Here is a 24716-nt window from a genome sequence, read left to right on the forward strand (position 1 = left end):
GCCCCCAGACAACCCTAGGTGACACACGCCATTGGTGTATGGCGCGCTTCACGCAGCTCGCGCCTGCGGCGCTCGCTTGTCAGGACAACCAGCTTTTCCTATAGGACAAGTACACTAAAAAGATTAATGTCAATGCCTGGAGGACATTTACCATTAATGCAGGTACAACAGAATTTTGCCAGAAGCTCAAGAGGCAAACATGCTCAAATGAATAAAGGCCATCTCCAAAAATCCAAGGAGTCCTGGCTCTACCTAGCAGCTGCTATTGCTATCAGGCAGCGAACATACGCTGTCTTACATTTTAGCTTTACTTTGCAAAACCAAGACAACCGTCCTTCATGTGCGTCACTGGAGCTGAATCCTGTCCCAAAAAAAAAAAAAAAAAAAAAAAAAAAAAAAAATCACAACAAAAACTTTCTATTCCAGCCGTGCTTGGATCCCCACTACCTCCACCCGGGAACTAATGAATTAACAATCTGGTAGTTTGGTGTACAGTGAGGGCGGGGGCTCAGATGAGAAAACACTTTGGTTTACAGTGCCCAATTCTCCAATTCAATCAAATAATCTTTTCTATCCTTATCCTTATCTGATCCCGTATTTCAAAAACAGTACAGAAGGAAGTGCAGTGGGCTTTAAAGAAACTTCTTTAATCTTCCAAACTGGCATTTCCTCAGATATATGCAGACTAGGTGCTTTTTCCAATGTCAGATGCAAAATTTCCCTCAGGCACCAGACTTGAATGCAGCCAACAAGCTTCTGGAATTGCAACCAACATGCAAAGGATTAATATCTGTTATTTATGACAAACCAGTTTGAAATACCCCTCTCCTGACAGGATTAAAATTGCCTGGGAGCAAGATTGAAACCTTTCACTAGCCAAGGACACATGGGATTCAATACTTAAGATGGTTAATTCAACATGTCACTGTGCACGTCAATGTCTGTTACAATTTAAGGTTGTGCACAGGGCACGTACATCAAAAAATAAACCATGAAGTATATACCCGGAAGTGAATCCCTGTTGTCAAAAATGCAGAAGTGGAGATGCTTCCCTGATCCATACACAACCAGTCTAAGGTTTGAACCCACTTTCACCACTCAATTGAATGGGAAAGTGTCCACTGCTGTCAGTTTATAATTTGCATTTTGTTTTTCTGTCACTTTTAAAGGTGTGCTGTTCTTCTTCAGCTCCATGGTGCTGACGGTTGTGGCAGTCCCTCAATGATGAGGAAGATCGTCTCTTGATCAATTCCCAGATGAGATGTGGGCGTGGAGAAAAACTGCATCCACCGTGGATCTGCGTGGGTTTTTTTAATGTGGGAATATCGTTGCATGCCGACAAACACTGTGTTTGACAGATCCTTAGTCTGGACCAACGGATGGGAAACCCAGATGATTGGGATCTGAGGACTTGTTGGACCCTTCATCTGCCTTCACAGCCAGTTGGATTACAAGCCATCACCTCCTCCGCCTGATCCGCCGTTGAGCACTTCTTGTTTCACCAGAGCCCCATTAGCCGTCTCGTGTTCACGGTTCCTGTTGGGCCTTCATGGTTACCGTAGCATCCATGCAGGACACAAGGTCCACACTGTATTTCACTCCAACAGGCAATCTCCTGCTTGATCTATTAACCAAGTGTCACGACATGGACAATGGGTTGGATTTTGACGCCCGTTGCTGACGGAAGTATAAGTAGCGCAGCAGTACATGTTCCCCAGTGTGTCCCGCTGTCTTGTCACTGTATTTTAACCCTCGAATGTTTCCAGGCATGGCAGACTGTGATGATATTGACCATGTAAGACTGTGAATTCTTTATCTGAACAAAGTTAAAGTGATGCCAAAGAAAATCTGTAAGAGTTCAAAAAAGTGACTACGCCTTTTAAAATAAATAAATAAATAAATCGGTGTGCAGTTTTGCTTTTTTGGACCAAGTTTAAAACTGGGAGTCTGAAGCAAGATCTGTAAGCACAAAAAGTACAAGATCTCTGCTCGGATTCTTTCCATCTTACATATGGGTGAAAAACAATAGACTCACTAAACTTCCTGAAGCTGTGCGGTTCGAGTGGGTGCACCATTAATGATGTGTTATTTAGCAAGCTTTCGACACTAATTATTTTTAGATCATTGGAGCCTCTCGTGCTGATGAGGCTTCATTAGCTGACAAATATTCCATCTCATTACTACAGCCAGAGAGAAGCTAACGAAGAGCTGATCCCCGAAAAAAAAAAACGAGCTGCTGTAACACACCGTGGAGACGTTCCTCACTCGGACACAGCTCACAGCTTGTTTTTGGGTATGAATGTGTTTGACTATAGGAGGTTTTTTGTTTGTTTTGTTTTGTTTTTAAGCTACACTGTGATGACCGTTTTTAGGGAACTTACCAAACTCAGCTGGTCGGTGCGAACATGCATCAGTCAGAATGGCCTGCAGGTTGGCAAAGATGTGATCTGTGGGCATGTCGAGCTGTTTACAGAAAACGGCAAACATAAAAACAAAATTATTTCGAGAAATATTGGATTTGTATTTTCCACATCTTTTTGCCCAGATAGGATTTCTAAGCACAGCAAAGTTTCACTTCTCCATCTGATTTTTTTTTTTTTCCCCCTCAAAGTGTCACTGTGCAAGCTGTTTGTCTGCAGAGGATGAAAAATGACACATATAAATAAAATAAATCAACCACTAAATGTATGCATCAACAAACAGCTGATGGATGAAAATGTCAAAATAAAGCAAAGACAATCATTTTAATCATGCTCCATTTCATGACTATTCATGCGTTTATTTATTAATTGACTTATACTTCTCATTTTTCACCCTCCAATGTTGTCAAATGAAAAAAAAAAACGAAAAAAAAAAAACACAACTCAACAATAAATATGCTTTCAACTGCACTTTGAGTGCTTTGCCTCGTTCATTTTCTGGAGCATAATTTGCATCCATCAAAAACAAAAATATGCCTCTTGTAAAGGGGAAAAAAAAAACAAGTGTAAGTTACACCTTTTTCTGAGTTATCAGATCTTTAATTTGGGATTTTTGTGCACTGTTTTAGTGTACTTTTATTATTGACATTCATTCTTTTAATATTGTATTTTGATTAATGCTTTGATAGCCGGAAAAGCCCTATATAGTTATGAATAATTATGTTGGCCAAGGCTGTCATAAAATCATTGGCATTTATTTATTAATTTATCTGTCTATTAGCAGGATTACGTCAAAACTTCTGCATGAATTCTCACCAAATTTGCACCAAAAATAGATAACAGGGCATGAAGACTCTACTGAATTTTGGAGGTAATCCAGATCCGGATTGGCGGACGTCAGAAATCTGTTATTATTTATTATTACTATTCACAAGTGTAATTTATGCTTATAAGGAGAAATTCCATTCTTACGTACATCCTTCCAGCAAATGTTCATATCTTAAAACTCAAGAACTGTAAAACTCTCAAAATCTCAATTTTTATACATTATAATACTGGAAGGTCTAAGCTCTGTGTGCCACAAAACAAAAAAAAATTTTAATAAAAAATAACAATAATAAAATAAATCATGCATTTACAACATTTAGAAATGCCTTTTTGAACTGAATTTTGGGTCTCAAGTAGGAAATGTACCAGATCCCCAGAAATGCAAACATCTCCCACTAGATGAAGACAAAAGCTGAATATTGCAGCTGGCCTGGAGTTTGCCCAAAGGCACCTGAAAGACTCTCAGACCATGAGAAACAAAATTCTCTGATCTGGTGAGACAAAGACTGAACTCTTTGGTGTGAATGCCAGGCATCATGTTTGGAAGAAACCAGGCACCATCCCTACAGTGAAGCATGGTGATGGCAGCATCATGCTGTGGGGATGTTTTTCAGCAGGAGGAACTAGGAGACTAGTCAGGATTGAGGGAAAGATAAATGCAGCAATGTACAGAGACATCCTGGATGAAAACCTGCTCCAGAGTGCTCTTGACCTCAGACTGGGGCGACGGTTCATCTTTCAGAAGGACAATAACTCTAAGCATACAGCCAAGACATCAAAGGAGTGACTTCAGGACAACTCTGTGAATGTCCTTGAGTGGTCCAGACAGAGCCCAGACCTGAATCTATTTGAACATCTCTGGAGAGATCTGAAAATGTCTGTGCACCAACGCTCCCCATCCAACCTGATGGAGCTTGAGAGGTGCTGCAAAGAGGAACTGACAAAACTGCCCAAAGATAGGTGCACCAAGCTTGTGGCATCATATTCAAGAAGACTTGAGGCTGTAATTCCTGCTAAAGGTGCATCAACAAAGTATTGAGCAAAGAGAAATTTGCAAAAATAATCAATCAATCAATCAATTTTTTTATATAGCGCCAAATCACAACAAACAGTTGCCCCAAGGCGCTTTATATTGTAAGGCAAGGCCATACAATAATTATGTAAAACCCCAACGGTCAAAACCCCCTGTGAGCAAGCACTTGGCTACAGTGGGAAGGAAAAACTCTCTTAACAGGAAGAAACCTCCAGCAGAACCAGGCTCAGGGAGGGGCAGTCTTCTGCTGGGACTGGCTGGGGCTGAGGGAGAGAACCAGGAAAAAGACATGCTGTGGAGGGGAGCAGAGATCGATCACTAATGATTAAATGCAGAGTGGTGCATACAGAGCAAAAAGAGAAAGAAACAGTGCATCATGGGAACCCCCCAGCAGTCTACGTCTATAGCAGCATAACTAAGGGATGGTTCAGGGTCACCTGATCCAGCCCTAACTATAAGCTTTAGCAAAAAGGAAAGTTTTAAGCCTAATCTTAAAAGTAGAGAGGGTGTCTGTCTCCCTGATCTGAATTGGGAGCTGGTTCCACAGGAGAGGAGCCTGAAAGCTGAAGGCTCTGCCTCCCATTCTACTCTTACAAACCCTAGGAACTACAAGTAAGCCTGCAGTCTGAGAGCGAAGCGTTCTATTGGGGTGATATGGTACTACGAGGTCCCTAAGATAAGATGGGACCTGATTATTCAAAACAAAATAATAATAATAATAAAAAAAAACTTTTATGTTGTCGTTATGGGGTGTTATAAGTAGAATTCTGAAGCAGAAAAATGAATTTACTCCATTTTGCAAAAGGCTACAACATAACAAAATGTGAAAAAAGTGAAGCGCTGTGAATACTTGTCGGATGCACCGTACAAGATGCACTAGAGTATAAGTCGTAGGACCTCTAAAACTTGTTACCACAAAACAAAACAAACAAAAAAAAAACTGCAACTTATACTCTCTACGTAGGTCTTGAGAAAAAAAAAAAAACAGATTCAGATTTTTTTATTTTTTAATAAATAGCGTGTGTATAATTTCAGTAACATAATCAAAAGATGCAAGATGTTCATTGATAAAGTTGCAAGGTATCATGAATAAAATTAAAATAAATACAACAATTATGCAGAAGACCAAGGACAAGGATGAGAATTAAAAGGTGAATATTGAACGAGAAACTTTTGGGGGGGGGGGGGGGGGGTTAATGTGCGAAGCTGTAAACCCCACCATCGGCTGGACGTTAAAATAGCGTTCTTAAATTTGCGGGGGTTTTTTGTTGTTGTTTTTAATAAAATCAGAGGGGTGATTAGTAAAACTCTGGATGCTTTACAGCCCTCCTAAGAACTGTGTCATATATTTAAAAACATTTTCCAACCTCCACAGGTAGCCTTCATTAGTACAGACTTCTTTCTGTCATCTCTTTGAATCTAAACAACAAATGAAAATGACACTGAACCACTGACTCAAACATCACCGGCGCCGGTACTTGTGACTTTCGATGAAAAGCACTCAGACAAGATTATTATGAACACATCCCTGTGCTTGAGTGAGAAAATGAGGAGAAACTTCAGAGTAAAGAAGCAGAAACCTTGCAGGTGGTTCTGTTGGTAACATTTTCCCTCGCCATGTTTGCTGCTGTGACATACCGTTGCTATCTGGGTTATGATGTAGCACTGGTGATCCACCTGGTACTCGTAACCAGTCTTAAAAACCTCGACCATCTTGGGAATGTCGACACCAACTGTGCCTAAGACAGAAATGGACAGAGTACGACTTTTATTAGAGGCCATCATGAACGACTGTGTGTGAGGGCAGTTGACAGGTTTAGAACTTAAAGACACACGTGGGGAGGTCTCATTTTAAAAGAAGTAGAAATACACTGTCAAAGAACTGGTCATTTTTGTTTTCCTGCTTTTGCTTTACTTTTGGACTTGCGAACTTTAAAATAGTGTTTAAAACTATACACAATGACTTTGTTACCAGTACAAAAAAGGAAGACCCTTCCAGCAGCGCAGACTGAGGCCAGAATTAGACTCTTCTGACATCTCCCTCACTTGGTTCAAATGGAGAACTACACTCAACAAAAATATAAATGCAACACTTTTGGTTTTGCTCCCATTTTGTATGAGATGAAGATCTAAAACTTTTTCCACATACACAATATCACCATTTCCCTCAAATATTGTTCAGAAACCAGTCTAAATCTGTGATAGTGAACACTTCTCCTTTGCTGAGATAATCCATCCCACCTCACAGGTGTGCCATATCAAGATGCTGATTAGACACCATGATTAGTGCACAGGTGTGCCTTAGACTGTCCACAATAAAAGGCCACTCTGAAAGGTGCAGTTTTGTTTTATTGGGGGGGGATACCAGTCAGTATCTGGTGTGACCACCATTTGCCTCATGCAGTGCAACACATCTCCTTCGCATAGAGTTGATCAGGTTGTCAGTTGTGGCCTGTGGAATGTTGGTCCACTCCTCTTCAATGGCTGTGCGAAGTTGCTGGATATTGGCAGGAACTGGTACACGCTGTCGTATACGCCGGTCCAGAGAATCCCAAACATGCTCAATGGTTGACATGTCCGGTGAGTATGCCGGCCATGCAAGAACTGGGACATTTTCAGCTTCCAAGAATTGTGTACAGATCCTTGCAACATGGGGCCGTGCATTATCCTGCTGCAACATGAGGTGATGTTCTTGGATGTATGGCACAACAATGGGCCTCAGGATCTCGTCACGGTATCTCTGTGCATTCAAATGCCATCAATAAAATGCACCTGTGTTCTTCGTCCATAACAGACGCCTGCCCATACCATAACCCCACCGCCACCATGGGCCACTCGATCCACAACACTGACATCAGAAAACCGCTCACCCAGACGACGCCACACACGCTGTCTGCCATCTGCCCTGAACAGTGTGAACCAGGATTCATCTGTGAAGAGAACACCTCTCCAATGTGCCGAACGCCAGCGAATGTGAGCATTTGCCCACTCAAGTCGAGACCCCGATGAGGACGATGAGCATGCAGATGAGCTTCCCTGAGACGGTTTCTGACAGTTTGTGCAGAAATTCTTTGGTTATGCAAACCGATTGTTTCAGCAGCTGTCCGAGTGGCTGGTCTCAGACGATCTTGGAGGTGAACATGCTGGATGTGGAGGTCCTAGGCTGGTGTGGTTACACGTGGTCTGCGGTTGTGAGGCTGGTTGGATGTACTGCCAAATTCTCTGAAACGCCTTATGGCTTATTTGAGGGAAATGGTGATATTGTGTATGTGGAAAAAGTTTTAGATCTTTGAGTTCATCTCATACAAAATGGGAGCAAAACCAAAATGTTGCGTTTATATTTTTGTTGAGTCTATTAGTGATCGATGGCTGTGGGGTTGCAGTCTTCTAAGCTATCTTCCAGCTTCACTTCTACCCTGCTCAACAGAGCTCCTGTGGGTCTGCAGCTGAGCTGAATCAAATATTCTGGAGGCAAGTCCAAAAAAAAAAAAACTACTACCAGTAAGAAGTTAGTCTTCTTTACACGTGTAAATCAGTGAATCTACACAGATTTTGACTCCTTCTGACATGGCAGAAGTTGAAATTTACCCTCCACCTTCTCACTCCTGGAATTTGTTGACCTGCAGATGTTTTTGTTTGTTTTGTTTTAATGAAATGTTCGTGCAGTCGGTTGTTCTGTTAAAACTCCTCAGTACACTCCCGTCTCACACCATACACCTGCACTGTTGAAGACAAAGTGTACCCTAAATACAAGTTTTCAAACTTTGATGAGCAGCGTGATCTTTAGCCAGACAGCGGCTTATCAAGGCACATGATATACAGTTGTTTGCACCCATGCAGCTGGCAGTGAGGTTAGTGACTGGTCTTTGGCTATTTTTTAAAAACATTTATTTATCTTTTTCCTAGTCAGAAACAAAACACCAGCACTTCATCTTCAAAAGTACAACAACTAAAGAGAAAACAAACTTGTGCTATAAATCAAACATTCATGAACATCCAATCGCAACATACCAACCACAGGCCCAAAGAAACTATAAAAAAAAAACAACATGCGCGCACACACACACAATAATCAACTCAATCAGGTCTGAAGGTTTTCAATAATCCAAGACAAACTATACAAGGTAGATACAGTTTTAGAAACCCATCAGCCTTCCCTCTGAGTCTAAACTTGATTTTTTTTTTCAACTTTTAAAAAAACATGAGATCTTTTCATGTTTGGCTATTTTTTAAAATACTCATGTGATTTTTCTATGTGATAAATCTGCTCACTGGAGGGGGAGTCAATGATCAAGCTTTGCAGGACAATTATACGATTTCCTATAATGAGCTCATCAATTATCTTTCACTTTTGTGTTCCCGAGTGCCTCATGTTCTTGCACGCAATACACCTTTGTGAGTGCAGAAACCCCTAGTGACAACCACCAGCCAGAAACAAATTCTAGGGGAAACAGTGACCTAACACACAGAAATGATAAAAACCGAATATTATACTTATTTAAGTGTACTTATGTAAATATCAGCAGATACAGTTTCTTCAATTACCAGAAAAGGATATTAACAAGTACTGTCCTTTCTGAAAGAAACTCTGGAAACAAGCTGCAGAAAGCATATCTGTTTGTTTTGTTCACTCTCTTTAATCACACACACTTGTTTTCCCACATTGGCCTTTTAACAATGACAATGAACTTTGCCAAACACACTGGAGCCAACAAACTGGTTAATTTTGATGCTTACCTCTCGTACTCTTGGGAAAGCTCCTCTTCAGTTTGCTTTTCAACAGCAGAAGTTTGGGAAGGATATCTGGTACCGCAATATAGAAGTCCGCGGAAATCTCATCATGTAAGAGCTAGACGTGAAGACACAAGATTACGTTTTAAACTATTCGACTCCTGCAGAGATACAACACTGACTTACATACAGATGAGGGCAAAAGTGTAACTGAGTATTACAGCAACAAGAAAAAATGAGGACAAAACCATTTTTTAATAAGTCACGTAAAATGTTGTCCCACTTGTCCTATGGAAAAATAGGTTGAATTCTGTACATTCTATTCCTGAGGCAGCTGATTAAACACACAGAACCACAGGACAGAAATGGTGTCGCGCAAACATGACTAATTCGATGCATAATTAGTTAACTTTTAAGGTTGATAAACAGTAACTGTAACCTACCCCACATTTCAACCAAACACCTCTTGATGCTAAAAATTAATTATGGGCTGGCTAAAGAGTTATTTAAAAAAAAAAAAAAAAACAACTTAATGAGTGCAAACTGCTCACCGGCTTTATGAGCTCTGCTCCTCCAGCAATCGCAGCTCCGCTCTCCAGGGCGAGTTTAACTTGATTAGCGTCCTACAGAGATAAAATCACAGACATTTAGGACCTAACAGGGGCGTGTCACAGCATGGCAGACCCCACCGCCATCATTCATTACAGTCATTAACATGCACAACTGAATTACAACCCACAACCTGTGCCCTTGTGTGGGAATATGAATACCAACCCATCAGAGGGTTTACATAATACAAATGACTGTGTTCTCTTCATTACACAAACACTCGTGCAGTACAGTTACACAGCAGCAAAACGATTCATCATCAGTCAATCAGATTCAGTCGTGCTTAAAGGAAGAAAATTTTTAACAAATTAAAGAAATTTTTTTTACCTCTGTAAAAACTAAGACTTTGTTTAGGTCTTTCTTGAAGGGGTGTGGTAACTGCAAAGTGCTGACAAACTGATCCACTTTTTTCTGTGGGTGGGAGGAGAATCAGTTATCAACAATCAAACTGCTCAAGACAAAACAAACACACACAAAAACTACTCTATTGGCTTGAATATAAGACTGTCAACGGGGACTAGAAGGAGAGAGCATATATCACCCATATTGGCCTCTCTTCACTGGCTTCCCGTTAATTCTAGAATAGAATTTAAAATTCTTTTTCTTACTTATAAGGTTTTGAATAATCAGGTCCCATCTTATCTTAGGGACCTCTTAGTACCATATCACCCCAATACAGCGCTTCGCTCTCAGACTGCAGGCTTACTTGTAGTTCCTAGGGTTTGTAAGAGTAGAATGGGAGGCAGAGCCTTCAGCTTTCAGGCTCCTCTCCTCTGGAACCAGCTCCCAATTCAGATCAGGGAGACAGACACCCTCTCTACTTTTAAGATTAGGCTTAAAACTTTCCTTTTTGCTAAAGCTTATAGTTAGGGCTGGATCAGGTGACCCTGAACCATCCCTTAGTTATGCTGCTATAGACTTAGACTGCTGGGGGGTTCCCATGATGCACTGAGTGTTTCTTTCTCTTTTGCTCTGTATGCACCACTCTGCATTTAATCATTAGTGACTGATCTCTGCTGTCTTCCACAGCATGTCTTTTTCCTGGTTCTCTCCCTCAGCCCCAACCAGTCCCAGCAGAAGACTGCCCCTCCCTGAGCCTGGTTCTGCTGGAGGTTTCTTCCTGTTAAAAGGGAGTTTTTCCTTCCCACTGTCGCCAAGTGCTTGCTCAAAGGGGGTCGTTTTGACCGTTGGGGTTTTTCTGTGATTATTGTATGGCTTTTGCCTTGCAATATAAAGCGCCTTGGGGCAACTGTTGTTGTGATTTTTATTTTATTTTTGTGTTGGTGGCTCATGTGATTTTTTTTTTCATCACGTGCAGAATGCTGAAGAATCGACTGATGTCTGTGATAAACTCTGACATGTATGAATGAGGCGCTGTGACTCTTACAACTTTTAAAATGAGCTAATTTTCTTGTTGTGGCACAAAGCACCAGTGCTCTCTCTTTCAGGCTGAGAAACACACCGGGACAGACAAACACTTTTAAAATGCTATGTATGGCGTCTGATCAGTGACAAAACCCCACTCGCGTAAAAAATGCGATCACACGTAGATATTAACTGTGCACGTGCAAATTACCTCTGCACGCACGCGCAAAGGTGCTGCACCGAGGACTAGCACTCTCCCGCTCAAACTTGATTTCTATTTGGAGTGAAGTTTTAAACAGAAACAAGGTGATAATCACTTAACACAGTTGTCTCCGACTGATTTCCGCATCAGAGAGGACGGCTGTCAATCAAACCTTGCTCTCCACAACCAACCACAGCAGAGCCAGTGCTTTCACAAATGGAGCTACATTATTTTTTTTGCTGCTGAAACTGCATCAGGAGAGATTTATACGAGGGGAGCATCTTGGCAGCATGGTGACTTAGTGGTTAGCACTGCTGCCTCATAGTTTTGATTCCCACCTGTGGCTTTCTGTGTGGAGTTTGCATGTTCTCCCTGTGTTTGCGTGAGTTTCCTCCGGGTGCTCCGGTTTCCTCCCAAATTTAGACATGTAGGGTAGGTGAATTGGGAACTATAATTGTGCAGGTCTCCCTTGCAAAAGAGGTCTTGATCTCAATGGGACTAACCTGGTTAAACAGCTTAAAGGTTAAATTAAAAAAAAATCATCTTATATTCAGGTCAAGGTGGTATTTGTGGCTGTAAAAGAAAACAATGCATATCATTTGGTACCCAACTTATATACTGCTTTTCTAGAAATAGAGTGTATACCTCTGCCAAGTTATAAACAGCCCTTCAATCATAATAATCCAAACCCATATTCCAAAACTCCAAACTGGTAAACATCTTGCTCCACTCCATTTTTCCATGAGAAACTGACAAAAATGTCACATCTTAGAACGCTGATAAAACTAAATATTTCCTGGAACCACTCCTGGATCTGGATCTGCACCAAAACATAACAGCTCCTTTCCTGGTCCATACTGCACCTAACCTCACCCCACTACTAGCAATCAGCTGGCACACTTTTGAATAATCATGACAACATAAGAAATAGACATGAAAACACACTAAACATCAGTCCAGGATGTAAGATGACAATTAAGAGTTTTTCTTTTTTCCAAAAGTTTTAGGAACAAATATTGGGCAGCACGGTGGCTTAGTGGTTAGCACTGTTGCCTCACAGCAAGAAGGTCAAGGGATCAAGTCCCACCTGGGGCCTTTCTGTGTGACGTTTGCGTGTTCTCCCTGTGTTTGCGGGTTCTCTCTGGGTGCTCAAGCTTCCTCCCACATCCAAAGACATGCAGTGGATTGGAAACTTTAAATTGTCTGTGGGTGTGCATGGGTGTGAGTGTGTAGCCTATATGTGGCCCTGCAACAGACTGGCGTCCTGTGCAGGGTGTACTCTGCCTCACACCCTATGACTACTGGGATAGGCTCCAGCCCCCTGTCACCCTTGATTGAAGTAAGCGGGTCTAGAAGATGAATGAATGATTGAATGAATGAATAAAGAGTTAAACTACAATCCACACCTTTAACTCTGGAGCAACTACTAACTCGTTACCTTTTTCTCTAGTGACATGTCCAGCTGTAGGTTGATGTAAACGGCCTGATCGTGGGGAGTGAAGTCCAAAACCTGGAATCTCTTCAGCAAGTCGATAGCCTCCAATGCACCGTAAACAGGCGTGGGGTAGTACTTCACCAAGTACACATCATCCACGGGTACCTTCGTCTTCTTAACATACAGTTGCTGTCTGCCTGTTTCATCAAGGACTCGCCTCCGTTTCTTCACCTCCTCCGCTTCTGCTTCCTTTTTCGTTTTCTTTTTTGGCCTGATAATAACGAGAGAAAAAATGTAGAACAGTTATCCTGAAAAATATTTGGATGACCAAATATACCTGCGACCAACTCAGCCACATGGGGTGTACAACCAGTACATTCTGAGTGCCGGTCCCAAGCCCAGATAAATGAGGAGGGTTGCGTCAGGAAGGGCATCCAGCTTAAAACAAGCCAACCCAACTATGCAGACTAAGAATCGAATTCCCATACCGGATCGGTCGAGGCCTGGGTTAACAACGTCCGCCACCGGTGCTGTTGCCCAACAGGGTGCCGCTGGAAATTGGGCTACTGCTGGGCGAAGACGACGACGAAGAGGAGGAGGAGAACGTTTCCACAAACAGCGGGAGAAGAAGAAAACTAGAAGGGTGGAAATGACAGTGGGGACTTTGTATGTTGGTAGTATGACTGGTAAAGGCAGAGAGTTGGCTGATATGATGGCGAGAAGAAAGGTAGACATACTGTGTGTACAAGAGACCAAGTGGAAGTGAAGTAAAAGCAGGAGCATCGGCGGTGAGTACAAGTTGTTGTACCATGGTGAGGACAGGAAGAGAAATGGTGTTGGGGTCATTTTAAAGGAAGAGTACGTTAAAAGTGTGTTGGGGGTTAATCAAGTGTCTGACAGGGTGATCAGTGTGAAGTTGGAAATTGAAGGGGTGATGATGAATATCATCAGTGAATATGCCCCACAGGTAGGTTGTGAGATGAAAGAGAAAGAAGAATTCTGGAGTGTGTTAGATGAGGTGGTGGAGAGTGTGCCCAAGCATGAAAGAGTGGTGATAGGAGCAGACTTCAATGGGCATGTTGGTGAAGGGAACAGAGGTGATGAGGAAGTAATGGGTAGATATGGTATCAAGGATGGGAATGGGGAAGGACAGATGGTAGGTGATTTTGCAAAAAGGATGGAAATGGCTGTGGTGAACACCTACTTTAAGAAAAGGGAGGAGCACAGGGTAACATATAAGAGTGGAGGAAGGTGCACACAGGTAGACTACATTCTTTATAGGAGATGCAAGCTAAAAGAAAGAGACTGTAAGGTGGTGGCAGGAGAGAGTGCCGGTAGACAGCATAGGATGGTTGTTTGTAGGATGACTTTAGAGGTAAAGAAGAAGAAGAGAGTGAGATCAACAAAGGATCAGATGGTGGAAGCTGAAGGAGGAAGACTGTTGTGTGAAATTTAGCGAGCAGGTGAGAGAAGCACTGGTTGGAGGGGAAGCAATTTTGAACAACTGAAAAAATACTGCAGATGTGGTGAGGGAGACAGCTAGGACAGTACTGGGTATAACATCTGGACAGTGGAAGAAAGACAAGGAGACTTGTTGGTGGAATGAAGAGGTCCAGGAAAGCATAAGGAGAAAGAGGTTCGCGAAAAAGTTTTGGGATAGTCAGAGAGATGAAGACAGTAGACAGGAGTACAAGGAGATGCGGCGTAAGGTGAAAAGAGAAGTGGCAAAAGTGAAGGAAAAGGCATATTGCGAGCTGTACAAGAAGTTGAATAGTAAGGAAGGAGAAAAGGACTTATACCGAGTGGCCAGACAAAGGGACAGAGCTGGAAAGGATGTGCAGCAGGTTAGGGTGGTAAAAGATGCACATGGTAATGTGCTGACAAGTGAGGAGTGTGTGCTGAGAAGGTGGAGGGAATATTTTGAAGAATTGATGAAGAAAATGAGTGAGAGAAAAGGCTGGATGATGTGGTGAGAGTAAATCAGGAAGTACAAGAGATTATTAAGGAAGAAGTGAGGGCTGAAAGGCAGTTGGCCCAGATGACATTCCAGTGGAGGCACGGAAATGTCTAGGTGGAGTTTCTAACCAGATTGTTTAATAAAATCTTGGAAAGTGAGAGGATGCCTGAGGAGTGGAGACGAAGTGTGCTGGTTCCTATTTTCAAGAACAAGGGTGATGTGCAGAGCTACAATAACTACAGAGGAAATTATGGGAAAGAGTAGTAGAAGATAGGCTTAGAAAACAGGTGAAGATCTGTGAGCAGCAATATGGTTTCATGCCGAGAAAGAGCACTACAGATGCAATGTTTGCTCTGAGAATACTGTTGGAGAAGTACAGAGAAGGCCAGAAAGAGTTACATTGTGTGTTTGTGGACATAGAAAAAGCTTATGACAGGGTGCCAAGAGAAGAGCTGTGGTATTGTATGAGGAAGTCTGGAGTTGCAGAGAAGTATGTTAGGGTAGTGCAGAACATGTACAAGAATAGTGTGACAGCAGTGAGATGCGCAGTCGGAATGACAGACTCATTCAAGGTGGAGGTGGGATTACACCAAGGATCAGCTCTGAGTCCTTTCTTGTTTGCAGTGGTGATGGACAGGTTGATGGATGAGATCAGACACGAGTCCCCATGGACTATGATGTTTGCAGATGACATTGTGATCTGTAGTGAGAGTAGAGAGCAAGTTGAGTCTAGTCTGGAGAGGTGGAGATATGCTTTGGAGAGAAGGGGAATGAAAGTCAGTAGAAGCAAGACTGAGTACATGTGTGTGAATGGGAGGAAGCCCAGTGGAATAGTGCAGTTACAAGGAGTAGAAGTGATGAAAGTAGATGAGTTTAAATATTTGGGGTCAACTGTTCAAAGTAATGGAGAATGTGATAAAGAGGTGAAGAAGAGAGTGCAGGCAGGGTGGAGTGGGTGGAGAAATTGGCAGGAGTGATTTGTGACCGAAGAATATCAGCAAGAGTGAAGGGGAAAGTTTACAAGACAGTAGTGAGACCAGCTATGTTGTACCGTTTAGAGACGGTGGCACTAACAAAAAGACAGGAGGCAGAGCTGGAGGTGGCAGAGATGAAGATGTTGAGATTCTCTTTGGGACTGACGAGAATGGACAAGATTAGGAATGAACATATCAGAGGGACAGCTCAGGTGGGAGGGTTTGGAGACAAAGACAGAGAGGCAAGACTGAGATGGTTTGGACATGTGCAGAGGAGGGACCCAGGGTATATAGGGAGAAGGATGCTGAGGATGGAGCCACCAGGCAGGAGGAGAAGAGGGAGACCAAAGAGGAGGTTCATGGATGTGCTGAGAGAGGACATACAGGTGGTTGGTGTGACAGAGGAAGATACAGAGGACAGGGTGAGATGGAAACGATTGATCTGCTGTGGCGACCCCTAACGGGAACAGCCGAAAGACAAAGAAGAAGAACTATACCTGCGACCAATATTACTTATAAGGTTTCTGTAGACACCATATCAATAGAGTTTGGCAAATTTATACAATAGCAGCAGAGTGGAACTTTATGACCACACAGCCACCTAAATTCTGGTCCAACTTCAAAACATGTACCAGCATCACAGAAAACAAGAACTCCCCAGCTGGACACAGCCTGCGTGGTATATCAGGCAAAAACAAATCATTGTCATCAATCAGGTGAGTGTAAAGTATCATATTTTCTTGAGTACAAGTCACAAGTTATTTTTTTAACTACTTTGCGACTTATACAGTGTAATTTATATTACAAAAATAAATTGTCAAATAAATAAATAAACAATCTCATGCTCATTTTAATAATAACAACTATAATAATAATAATAATAATAATAATAATATTACTATTATAGGGCTTTCCCAGGAATCAATACACAAAATAAAAGAAACTTGCTTATTTTTGGAAAATAAAAGTCCCTATGCTAAGTAACAGCACAGGCTGTGGTGTGCATGTGTGCTACTGACTTCCTGTCCATTGTTAAATTTGCCTCTGAAGGAAATACTGTGTTAAGAAGTGTATTCCACAAAAACAGTGTGACTTATACTCCGGAGCGATTTTTTTCCTCTTTGAGAGGCACTTAACAGGTACAAGTCATACTTCAGTGCATTTTATACTCTGGAAAATATGGTAAATAAATCATGACTTACTGTGATGGATGACAGTGACCTTTACTCACCACAGCCTAGGGTAGACCTTATTTTGCAAAGTTTTGAACTAACCCCTGAATAGGTTCCAACTGATGAAAAAAGGTGCTGTGTAAAATTTTGTCTGTATAATTAAGTTTTTGGAGGTAGCTCAAAAGCATTGAAACTTTGCTATTTTCATGCTATATAACACTATACTCACTAAAGCCTGAAATTCACCTGTGGAGGCCATCTTGAATTTCTAAGTGAGCACCAGGAGGATTCATCAGGACTTTTGACATGTTGTTTAGGATGGTTGGGGCACCATTAAGCTTTAGTTTGTATAGCATTATATAGCAGAAAATAGTAAAATGTTAATGCTTTTGAGCTACTTTTAAAAATTAATTTATACAAACAAAACTTTACACAGCATATTTTTTCATCAACTAAAACCTATTCAGGGGTCAGCGTATTCAATTTCAAAACTTTACAAAATAAGGACCACCCTCCTACAGCCCACTGTGTAAAAGCAAGGATGAGACATTAAACTGGTGATATGGTCATCAACTAATACTCAGACTTTAGGAATAAATATAGAAAAAAAGACAAAAAAAAACCCAACAGTGATCCAATCATCACTGTTACCAATAGACAGATCCATGTGCAAACCTGGCGGGAAGTGAGACTGAGCCAAGCTGGGGAAAAAAAACAGAAGATCCACTTAAAATGGTGCTTGGTAAAACTGAAAACTCACTTAGCTGCTGCAAACGTCCTGACCGGGAGATTCCTTGACACAGCGTATGACACACCTGAATGGGAAGAACCCCCGGTGCTAAGTAACTGCCTCTGACATCCTGTTAAAACTGCAGAAGAGAAAAATATATTTAAAAATAACACACACATGGAGTACAGTGAACTCCATTTTAGGGCTGCAACTTCTCTATTAATCTGCTTCTCACTGTTGGACTGTGCAAGTGTTTTAGGCATCATAAAAGCATTAAAATTTTGAAAACCTGATAAATATTCATAAATAAATTCTCTTGTATTGTAAATGCATTGAGAATTTCAACTGTAATGTTCTATTTCCATGTGATTTTTTTGGTGTGCGGGGGGGGGCGTATGAGTCGCAAGTTGCAGGACCTCAAAAACTATTTTAAGCAAAACGTGACTACGTATGAGTAATTGTGTTTTACAATGATTTTAATATTGCATGCTCATTTGCAACTGTATCTGTCTAGCATTCGACTGGCCAGTACACTTACAAAGAAATTATTAGTATTATTATTGATTTTTTTTTTTTTTTTTTTTTTTTAAATACAGCTCACATATTCACTTTTGTTGGAAATGATTTTTGTGTTGACGTGCCAAGAAAAAATGGAGGGGGGGGGGGGGGGGTAATCAAATGCTACATTTATTATAACTCTGGGATGCCTAAAACTTTTGCACAGTACTGTATGTCTGAAATATTAATACTATGTTAAACCAAATGTATTATAATGAGTTCACAATAGACAACATATGGTTTATAGCATATATCGCACACTTACTGTATTACAAGTAACATGTTACTTCCACTTCACCTGTTTCACTGTTGCTGTGTTTGTGTGTGCGGGGGGCGGTGAGCAGCCTGCTGACCATGAGGAAATTTTTTAATACAACTTTACAATGTCACAAATTTACTGTCCATCTCCAAAGGTACTTCATTTACAGGGAAATGAGACTTAGAAGGCCATTCTGCATCACGTTTGAGAATATGGTAACATAAAATGTTTGACATTATTTGAAATTAATGAAATGAACAACTCATTAATCATTAACATAACTGCCATTTAACCTCCTGTCAATCAACTAACACAGAAATATCTTCCGATCTTCTCTATGTTTACTGACTGTTGCTGCTATTTAGGCACTGGAACACACTGATCAACATTTTTAACACTTTTTTGACATTTTATGAAGAAAATAACTATTCAGAAAATTATTTTCTCAATTAATGTATGATAAAAAAAAACATTTAAACAGGTATTGTGCGCTTTGTGTGTCATTCGAATTATTTAAAGAAACAATTTTTGTTGACTTTATCATTGGACATAAAAATGTCAGTCAACCAGAAAGCATTCATACAGTTGAAGGATCTGTTGTGACATCTTCAGGCGTTTTTGCAAGTGGCAATGTAAATGAGACAGGGGAATAGAAAAAGTATATAATTTTTAATTTATTTTTAGGGATTAAATTTAGCTAGCGAAACAGCAGTTTAGCTAACAGACTCTGTCGCTAATTTTGCAGGTTAAATAATTTTTAAAAACTGGCGCCATTTAAAACACAGCTCTCTAAATAAATAACTGACGTGAAATGTTTCTGTCAACTTTTCTTTCTTAAAAAACATTAAAAACTGACCTTTTAACAGTGTGTGGATGCAAGCCGCCATGTCTGACAACACCGTTGATCCGTATGGAAACAATAACACACGTCAAAGGTTCCGGCCTGACAATAAATACACAATTAAAGAAATAAATACACACAAAATACAAAGTAAATGTTTACTTCATAAATATTCAATATAGTTCATTTTTATGAAAAGTAGTATCTTAATATAATATAATATAATATAATATAGCGTGGTGGCCAAGCAGTTAGTGTGCTTGTTTGCAGAGCATAAGTTTCATGCCCATACTCCATGTAAACTGGAGTTGTGTCAGGGCTCCGGTGTAAAACTTGTGTCAAATCAACATACACATCCATATTGAATCTGCTCTGGCAACCCCGAGCAGGTAAAAAAGGGAGAGTCCAAAGGGACTTACATTACTATAATATAATATACATATAATATACATACATCTATTTTTTTTAAATCCATTTATTCCAGTTAAGGGTCAATGATCTTTCTTTGGAATTTAACATTGCTTATGGTTCCATTGTGCTGGCTATGATGTCCAGTAATTCCTTAGGGTCCTGCAAATTCTCAAGATGTCAAGTAGAGCAGCCTGGTCAGCTGAATCAAACACTGTGGAAAAGGCGCAAAGAAACAATGCTTCAACCGCATCCATGACACCATGGGAACTACCTTGGTTCTGGGATGGCAACCACCCAAGCAGAAAACCAGTCCATTCCCACAACTTTAAAATAACAATTTCTCTGTCACTGCCACATGAAATGGTGACAACAATTCATTTCAATTTAATTTATTTGTATAGCACCAAATCAAGGTGGCTCAAGGTGCTTCACACGAATAAGATCTAACCTTACTCATCCCCTTGGCCTTGTCCAGCTACTGGGGTCCTCAACACTCAGGCACCCAAAAATCTGATTAAAAGAAATTTCATAAAAAAAGCAAAACACATAATTTAGACCTGCAGAAAACATTTGGTTTTATGCTGATAAAAGAGCATGACTGATGCAAGTGTTTGCTCTTAAGTGCTTGATGGAGAGAAGGCCACAAGGAGCTGCATTGTGTGTTTGTGGATTTAGAGAAAACTTATAACAGGGTGCCAAGAGAAGAGTTATGTTACTGTATGAGGAAGTCTGGAGATGTAGAGAAGTATGTGAGGGTGTGTAGGACATGTACAAGGATAGTGTGACAGCAGTGAGATGGAAAGTAGAAATGACAGAAGCTCTGATCCCTTTCTTGTTTGCAATGTGGAGGACAGTTGATGGATGAGATCAGACAGGAGTTGACTATGATGTTTGCAGATTACATTGTAATCTGTAGTGAGAGCAGAGAGCATGTTGAGTACAGACAGACAATGGAGATATGCTCTGGAGAAAAAGGGGAATGAAATTCAGTAGTAGCAAGACTGAGTACATGTGTGTGAATGTGAGGGAACCCAGTGGAATAGTGGCAGTTACAAGAAGTAGAAGTGTTGAAGGTAGATGAGTTTAAGTACTTGGGGTCAGTTGTCCAAAGTAATGGAGACAGTGGGTAGAGAGGTGAAGAAAAGAAAGAAGGCAGGGTGGGAGTAGGTGGAGAAAGGCGACAAGAGGGATTTGTGACAAAAGAATATCGACAAGAGTGAAGGGGAAAGTTACAAGACAGTAGTGAGACCCACTATGTTGCACAGGTTACAGACGCAGCACGAACAAGAACACAGGAGTCAGAGCTGAAGATGCTTGATTCTCTTGGGAGTGATGAGGATGGACAGGATGAGGATGAACATATCAGAGGGACAGCTCAGGTGGGACGGTTTGGAGACAAAGTCAGAGAGGTGAGATTCAGATGTTTGGATAAGTGCAGAGGAGGGACTGAGGGAACATAGGGAGAAGGATGCCGAGGATGGAGCCACCAGGCAGGAGGACAAGAGGGAGCCCAAGAGGAGGTTTATGGAGTGTGGTAATGGAGGATATACAGGTGGTTGGTGTGACAGAGGAGATACAGAGGACAGAACTGGTGACCCTGAGCAGGAACACCCAAATGAAGAACAAGAAAATGAAGAAGGAAACAGTGGAATTTTGTTCCAGTCCTGGATGTCAACAAGACGGACAGATTCTTCCATTTGCAGTCCACATGACTCCATGACATTATTTCCTGGAAAACATTGCTTGTGATGCTGGTTACCTCCGCAATGATGGTTGGAGGAGGTTATGTTTTCACACCCTGTTTGTTTGCTTGTTTGTTTGTCTGTTTGTTTGTTTGTGAAAAGCCTGAAGCACACAATTTTTCATATATCATTAAGAAATTTTTACTGAAGATTCCTCTCCTGATAGGCAAGATGTGATTCAATTTTCAAGGTCATTGGTCAAAGGTCATAGTCAGGAAAAAATCTTGTAAAATTGCAAAAATCCCTATTTTTAACATTGAATGACTTTTCAAAAATTCTTACTGTCAAAAAAGATCCACTTTCATTCATATTTGAGAGTGTTATGTAGGATGGTAATCCTTTATCGACTAACAAAGTTTGATCTTGATCTGATCCAGATTAAGATTTTGTGGACATTAAATTTACAATTGAAAACCCATTTAATGTATATTTGCATTATATATTCATCAAATATGCCCCAATCACGTGACAAAGCTTGATCCGAATCTGATTCGGATGTGGATTTTGTGTACGTTTATATATATATATATATATATATATATATTATATATATATATATATATATATAAGTGATAAAGTGCCCCAATCACTCTCATTTGCGACACTGAGGTGCAAACTGGCACTCTCAATTATAGATCTGATCCGTATTGCAGATTTATATTTGATATTAACATTGAAAAGCCCTCTTGATCTATATTTGTATGATATTTTAGCTTATGAAAAGCCACTTTTAACAAGACTTTGACCTTGAATTTTTTTTTTTTTTCTCTTCCAAAGAAGCTACTGTTGGCGGAGGTTTGCTCCAGTCTCGTTCCAGGGCTGTTTCAAACACCGGACTTGTAAAGTTGATTTAATATAGTCCAGAAGGTGGAGTAATGCACCTAAAAGTTGTTTGCCAGCCGCCATTAAACGCAACGGCAGAAGAAGGAAGGACGAGCGGTAGTTGTGTTTGTTGTTCTTTCTTTCTTGTGTTTCCGAGACGTTCGGCGTCTAAACGCGTCTGCATGTCTCTACCGATTCCTCTCACTGTCTCTTCTCTACCGCCCCCGAATGAAGGTAAAGTACACGCTGACTTCCTGCTTCTGGTGTTGCTGTCTTGCGTTGAATCTCAGCTAAATTCGGCCTCTTGGTCTTCCCCCGGCACGTGGACTCGACCAGCCCGGGCGGCGCGCATCCTGCGGCTGCTAGCCCATAAAATCCAGCCCGGTGCTTCGGCTGGACGGCTTGTTCAGACGATGTCTTACCGGATTTAACATCGTAATATGTCATTAATGTACCGTCCGGGGGGCGGGGTTATCCAAGGGTCACGTGTGACAGCTGGTGAGCGATGGTCTGACACTTTTGACTTTGACATTAGGGCTATGTTTGGACACTCAGCTGTTGCTGCATGTGTACACGTCTGAACTGCGACTTTCCAAAGCGACACGTGTGGTTAGTTTTAGGATTCGTGGTGTCCCTTTAAACAGTGTTGGCACCCCCTCAGAGCCGTATCAAAGTGGTGGCAACTTCTTGTGTCTGTGTGTGAGAGTGACCCAGTGCCAGCATGCCGTTTATCTGCCCTCACGAGCGTGTTGTCGCCGAGCTGTGACCCAGCAGCGTGTAAACAGGTTATGCAAGTTCTCTCAAAACTTGTTCACCCACAATCTACTAATCATCATAACATGCTGCCCCAACTTATTATTATTATTATTATTATTATTTGGTATGTCTCTTTGCGCATTTGTTGTACTACTGTGTTTGAGGTCATTGTTCGGTATTGCTGAAGGCTTCAGCAATACCTCAACAGGGCATAGCCAGAGGGGTGCTGGTGGTCACTGGATTTTGGCATTAATAATTTTTGTAATATGATATTATTATCACGTGGATCACGTGGTTTCAGACTTGATCGAAATCGACGTTGGATCCCGATCAGGTATCTGATATAGATTTTATCCTCATTATTTTGATCAGTGCTACTTCAGGCTCATTATTGCAGCTTAATAGGGCCTTTCACATGTCAGAAGCGTCAGAGGCGTGAGATGCGTTGCTTTTTAGAGGCCTCAGAAGCATCGCTTTAATTCGGCTTTTGACGTGACGCTTCTGACGGGAGCACGCATTGCCTCTTGTCGGCAGGCTGACGCAGTCAAAGTTCAACCCAATCTTTTTTTTTAATTGAACAAAAGAAAAAACATAAGTTCAACCGGACAGAGGTGGGGGGAGTTACGCGTGCAAAGTTTCTTTCGCAGAACTGCTATTTGTGTGTTTACGCGCTCAGCCTGACGCCTTGATGGAATGACAAGAGGATGATGGACACTTTCCCACCGAAACTCTTGCTCAGTCATCCCTCCGTGTGCAGCAGGACCCGGTGCTGACCAAGTCCTCAGGACGACGATCTGTCATCTGATTAACAAAAAGAAAAAACCAAATCGTCCTGTGATTGTCTGCAAAACGGAGCAAGAGATGGTGTGCGCATGAGCGACGTGCACACTCATCACATTTAGGAGCGTCTTAGAGCTTCCATCTTCATTCCCGTTCACTGCGTTGCTCTGAACTTGTTGAACACTGATAAAGCATCAGAGGGACACTGAGGACTGTCAGGATGCAAATGTTAGTTGTTTTGTTTTTTGTTTTGTTTTTTACTTTTACTTTTCAAGTTGACTTTGAACTTTCGACGCTCTGAGCTGTGACGTAGCTTTGCGCTGTCCAATAGGAACGACGTGTCTGGCTAAAACACGGAAGACTAGTGGCAGAAAACACTTATCTGTACAAATGGTAAATGGACTGCATTTATAAAGCACTTTTCCATCTGCATCAGACGCTCAAAGCGCTTTACAATTATGCCTCACATTCACCCCGATGTCAGGGTGCTGCCATACAAGGCACTCACTACACACCGGGAGCAATAGGGGATTAAAGACCTTGCCCAAAGGCCCTTAGTGATTTTCCAGTCAGGTGGGATTTGAACCACAGATCAGTGCAGAAACCATGTGTCTGAAGAAAAATCCTTGGAAATGTTTTTGTTGTTGTTGTTTGTTACCTCAAAATTTATGATTACTGTTTAAAAAAGTTTAGAACACTTGTAATTAAAATAGCTAAATTAATAAATGGTTCTTTAGAAACCTTTCATCTATAAATTAAAACCACCTGTTATTTCAGATTAGTTAATTTCTTGTTTAACATAAGGAACCTTTGACATTTATTTTAGACAATACATATAATAGTACATTTTTTAAGTCTGGTAGATTATTACTTGATTGTTCAAGCTACCTCAAGGAGAAGTGCACTGTTTAAGTGATAAATAAAATAAGGTGATTAAAATGAAATTATTATATATTTAGCATTTGTTCATTCAGTTTTTTAAAGTATGGGATCGAGACTCGGTATCGGCAGATACTCAAAATCAGATGACTCAGAATCGGATCGTGGCTAAAAAAACCTGATCGGGACATCCCTAGAAATGACACGTTTGA

General features: G+C 41.1%; 1 protein-coding gene across 1 annotated transcript in view; it reads right to left on the reverse strand.

Moving 5' to 3' along the window:
- mrpl1 (mitochondrial ribosomal protein L1) overlaps positions 1–22478 on the reverse strand; it is a 46154-nt gene extending 23676 nt beyond the window's left edge. Inside the window, exons 1-9 of the mRNA XM_034171201.1 lie at positions 22333–22478; positions 19130–19216; positions 17487–17595; positions 12627–12894; positions 9949–10032; positions 9564–9635; positions 9019–9130; positions 5920–6020; positions 2382–2463 (exon numbers count right to left, since the gene is read on the reverse strand). Of these exons, the coding sequence (XP_034027092.1) occupies positions 2382–2463; positions 5920–6020; positions 9019–9130; positions 9564–9635; positions 9949–10032; positions 12627–12894; positions 17487–17595; positions 19130–19160 (859 nt within the window). The 5' untranslated portion in view covers positions 19161–19216; positions 22333–22478. The remainder of the gene's footprint in view (positions 1–2381; positions 2464–5919; positions 6021–9018; positions 9131–9563; positions 9636–9948; positions 10033–12626; positions 12895–17486; positions 17596–19129; positions 19217–22332) is intronic.
- Between the last annotated feature and the right edge of the window lie 2238 nt (positions 22479–24716).

Source organism: Thalassophryne amazonica, chromosome 5, assembly GCF_902500255.1.
Source record: "Thalassophryne amazonica chromosome 5, fThaAma1.1, whole genome shotgun sequence".
Lineage (NCBI taxonomy): Eukaryota > Metazoa > Chordata > Actinopteri > Batrachoidiformes > Batrachoididae > Thalassophryne > Thalassophryne amazonica.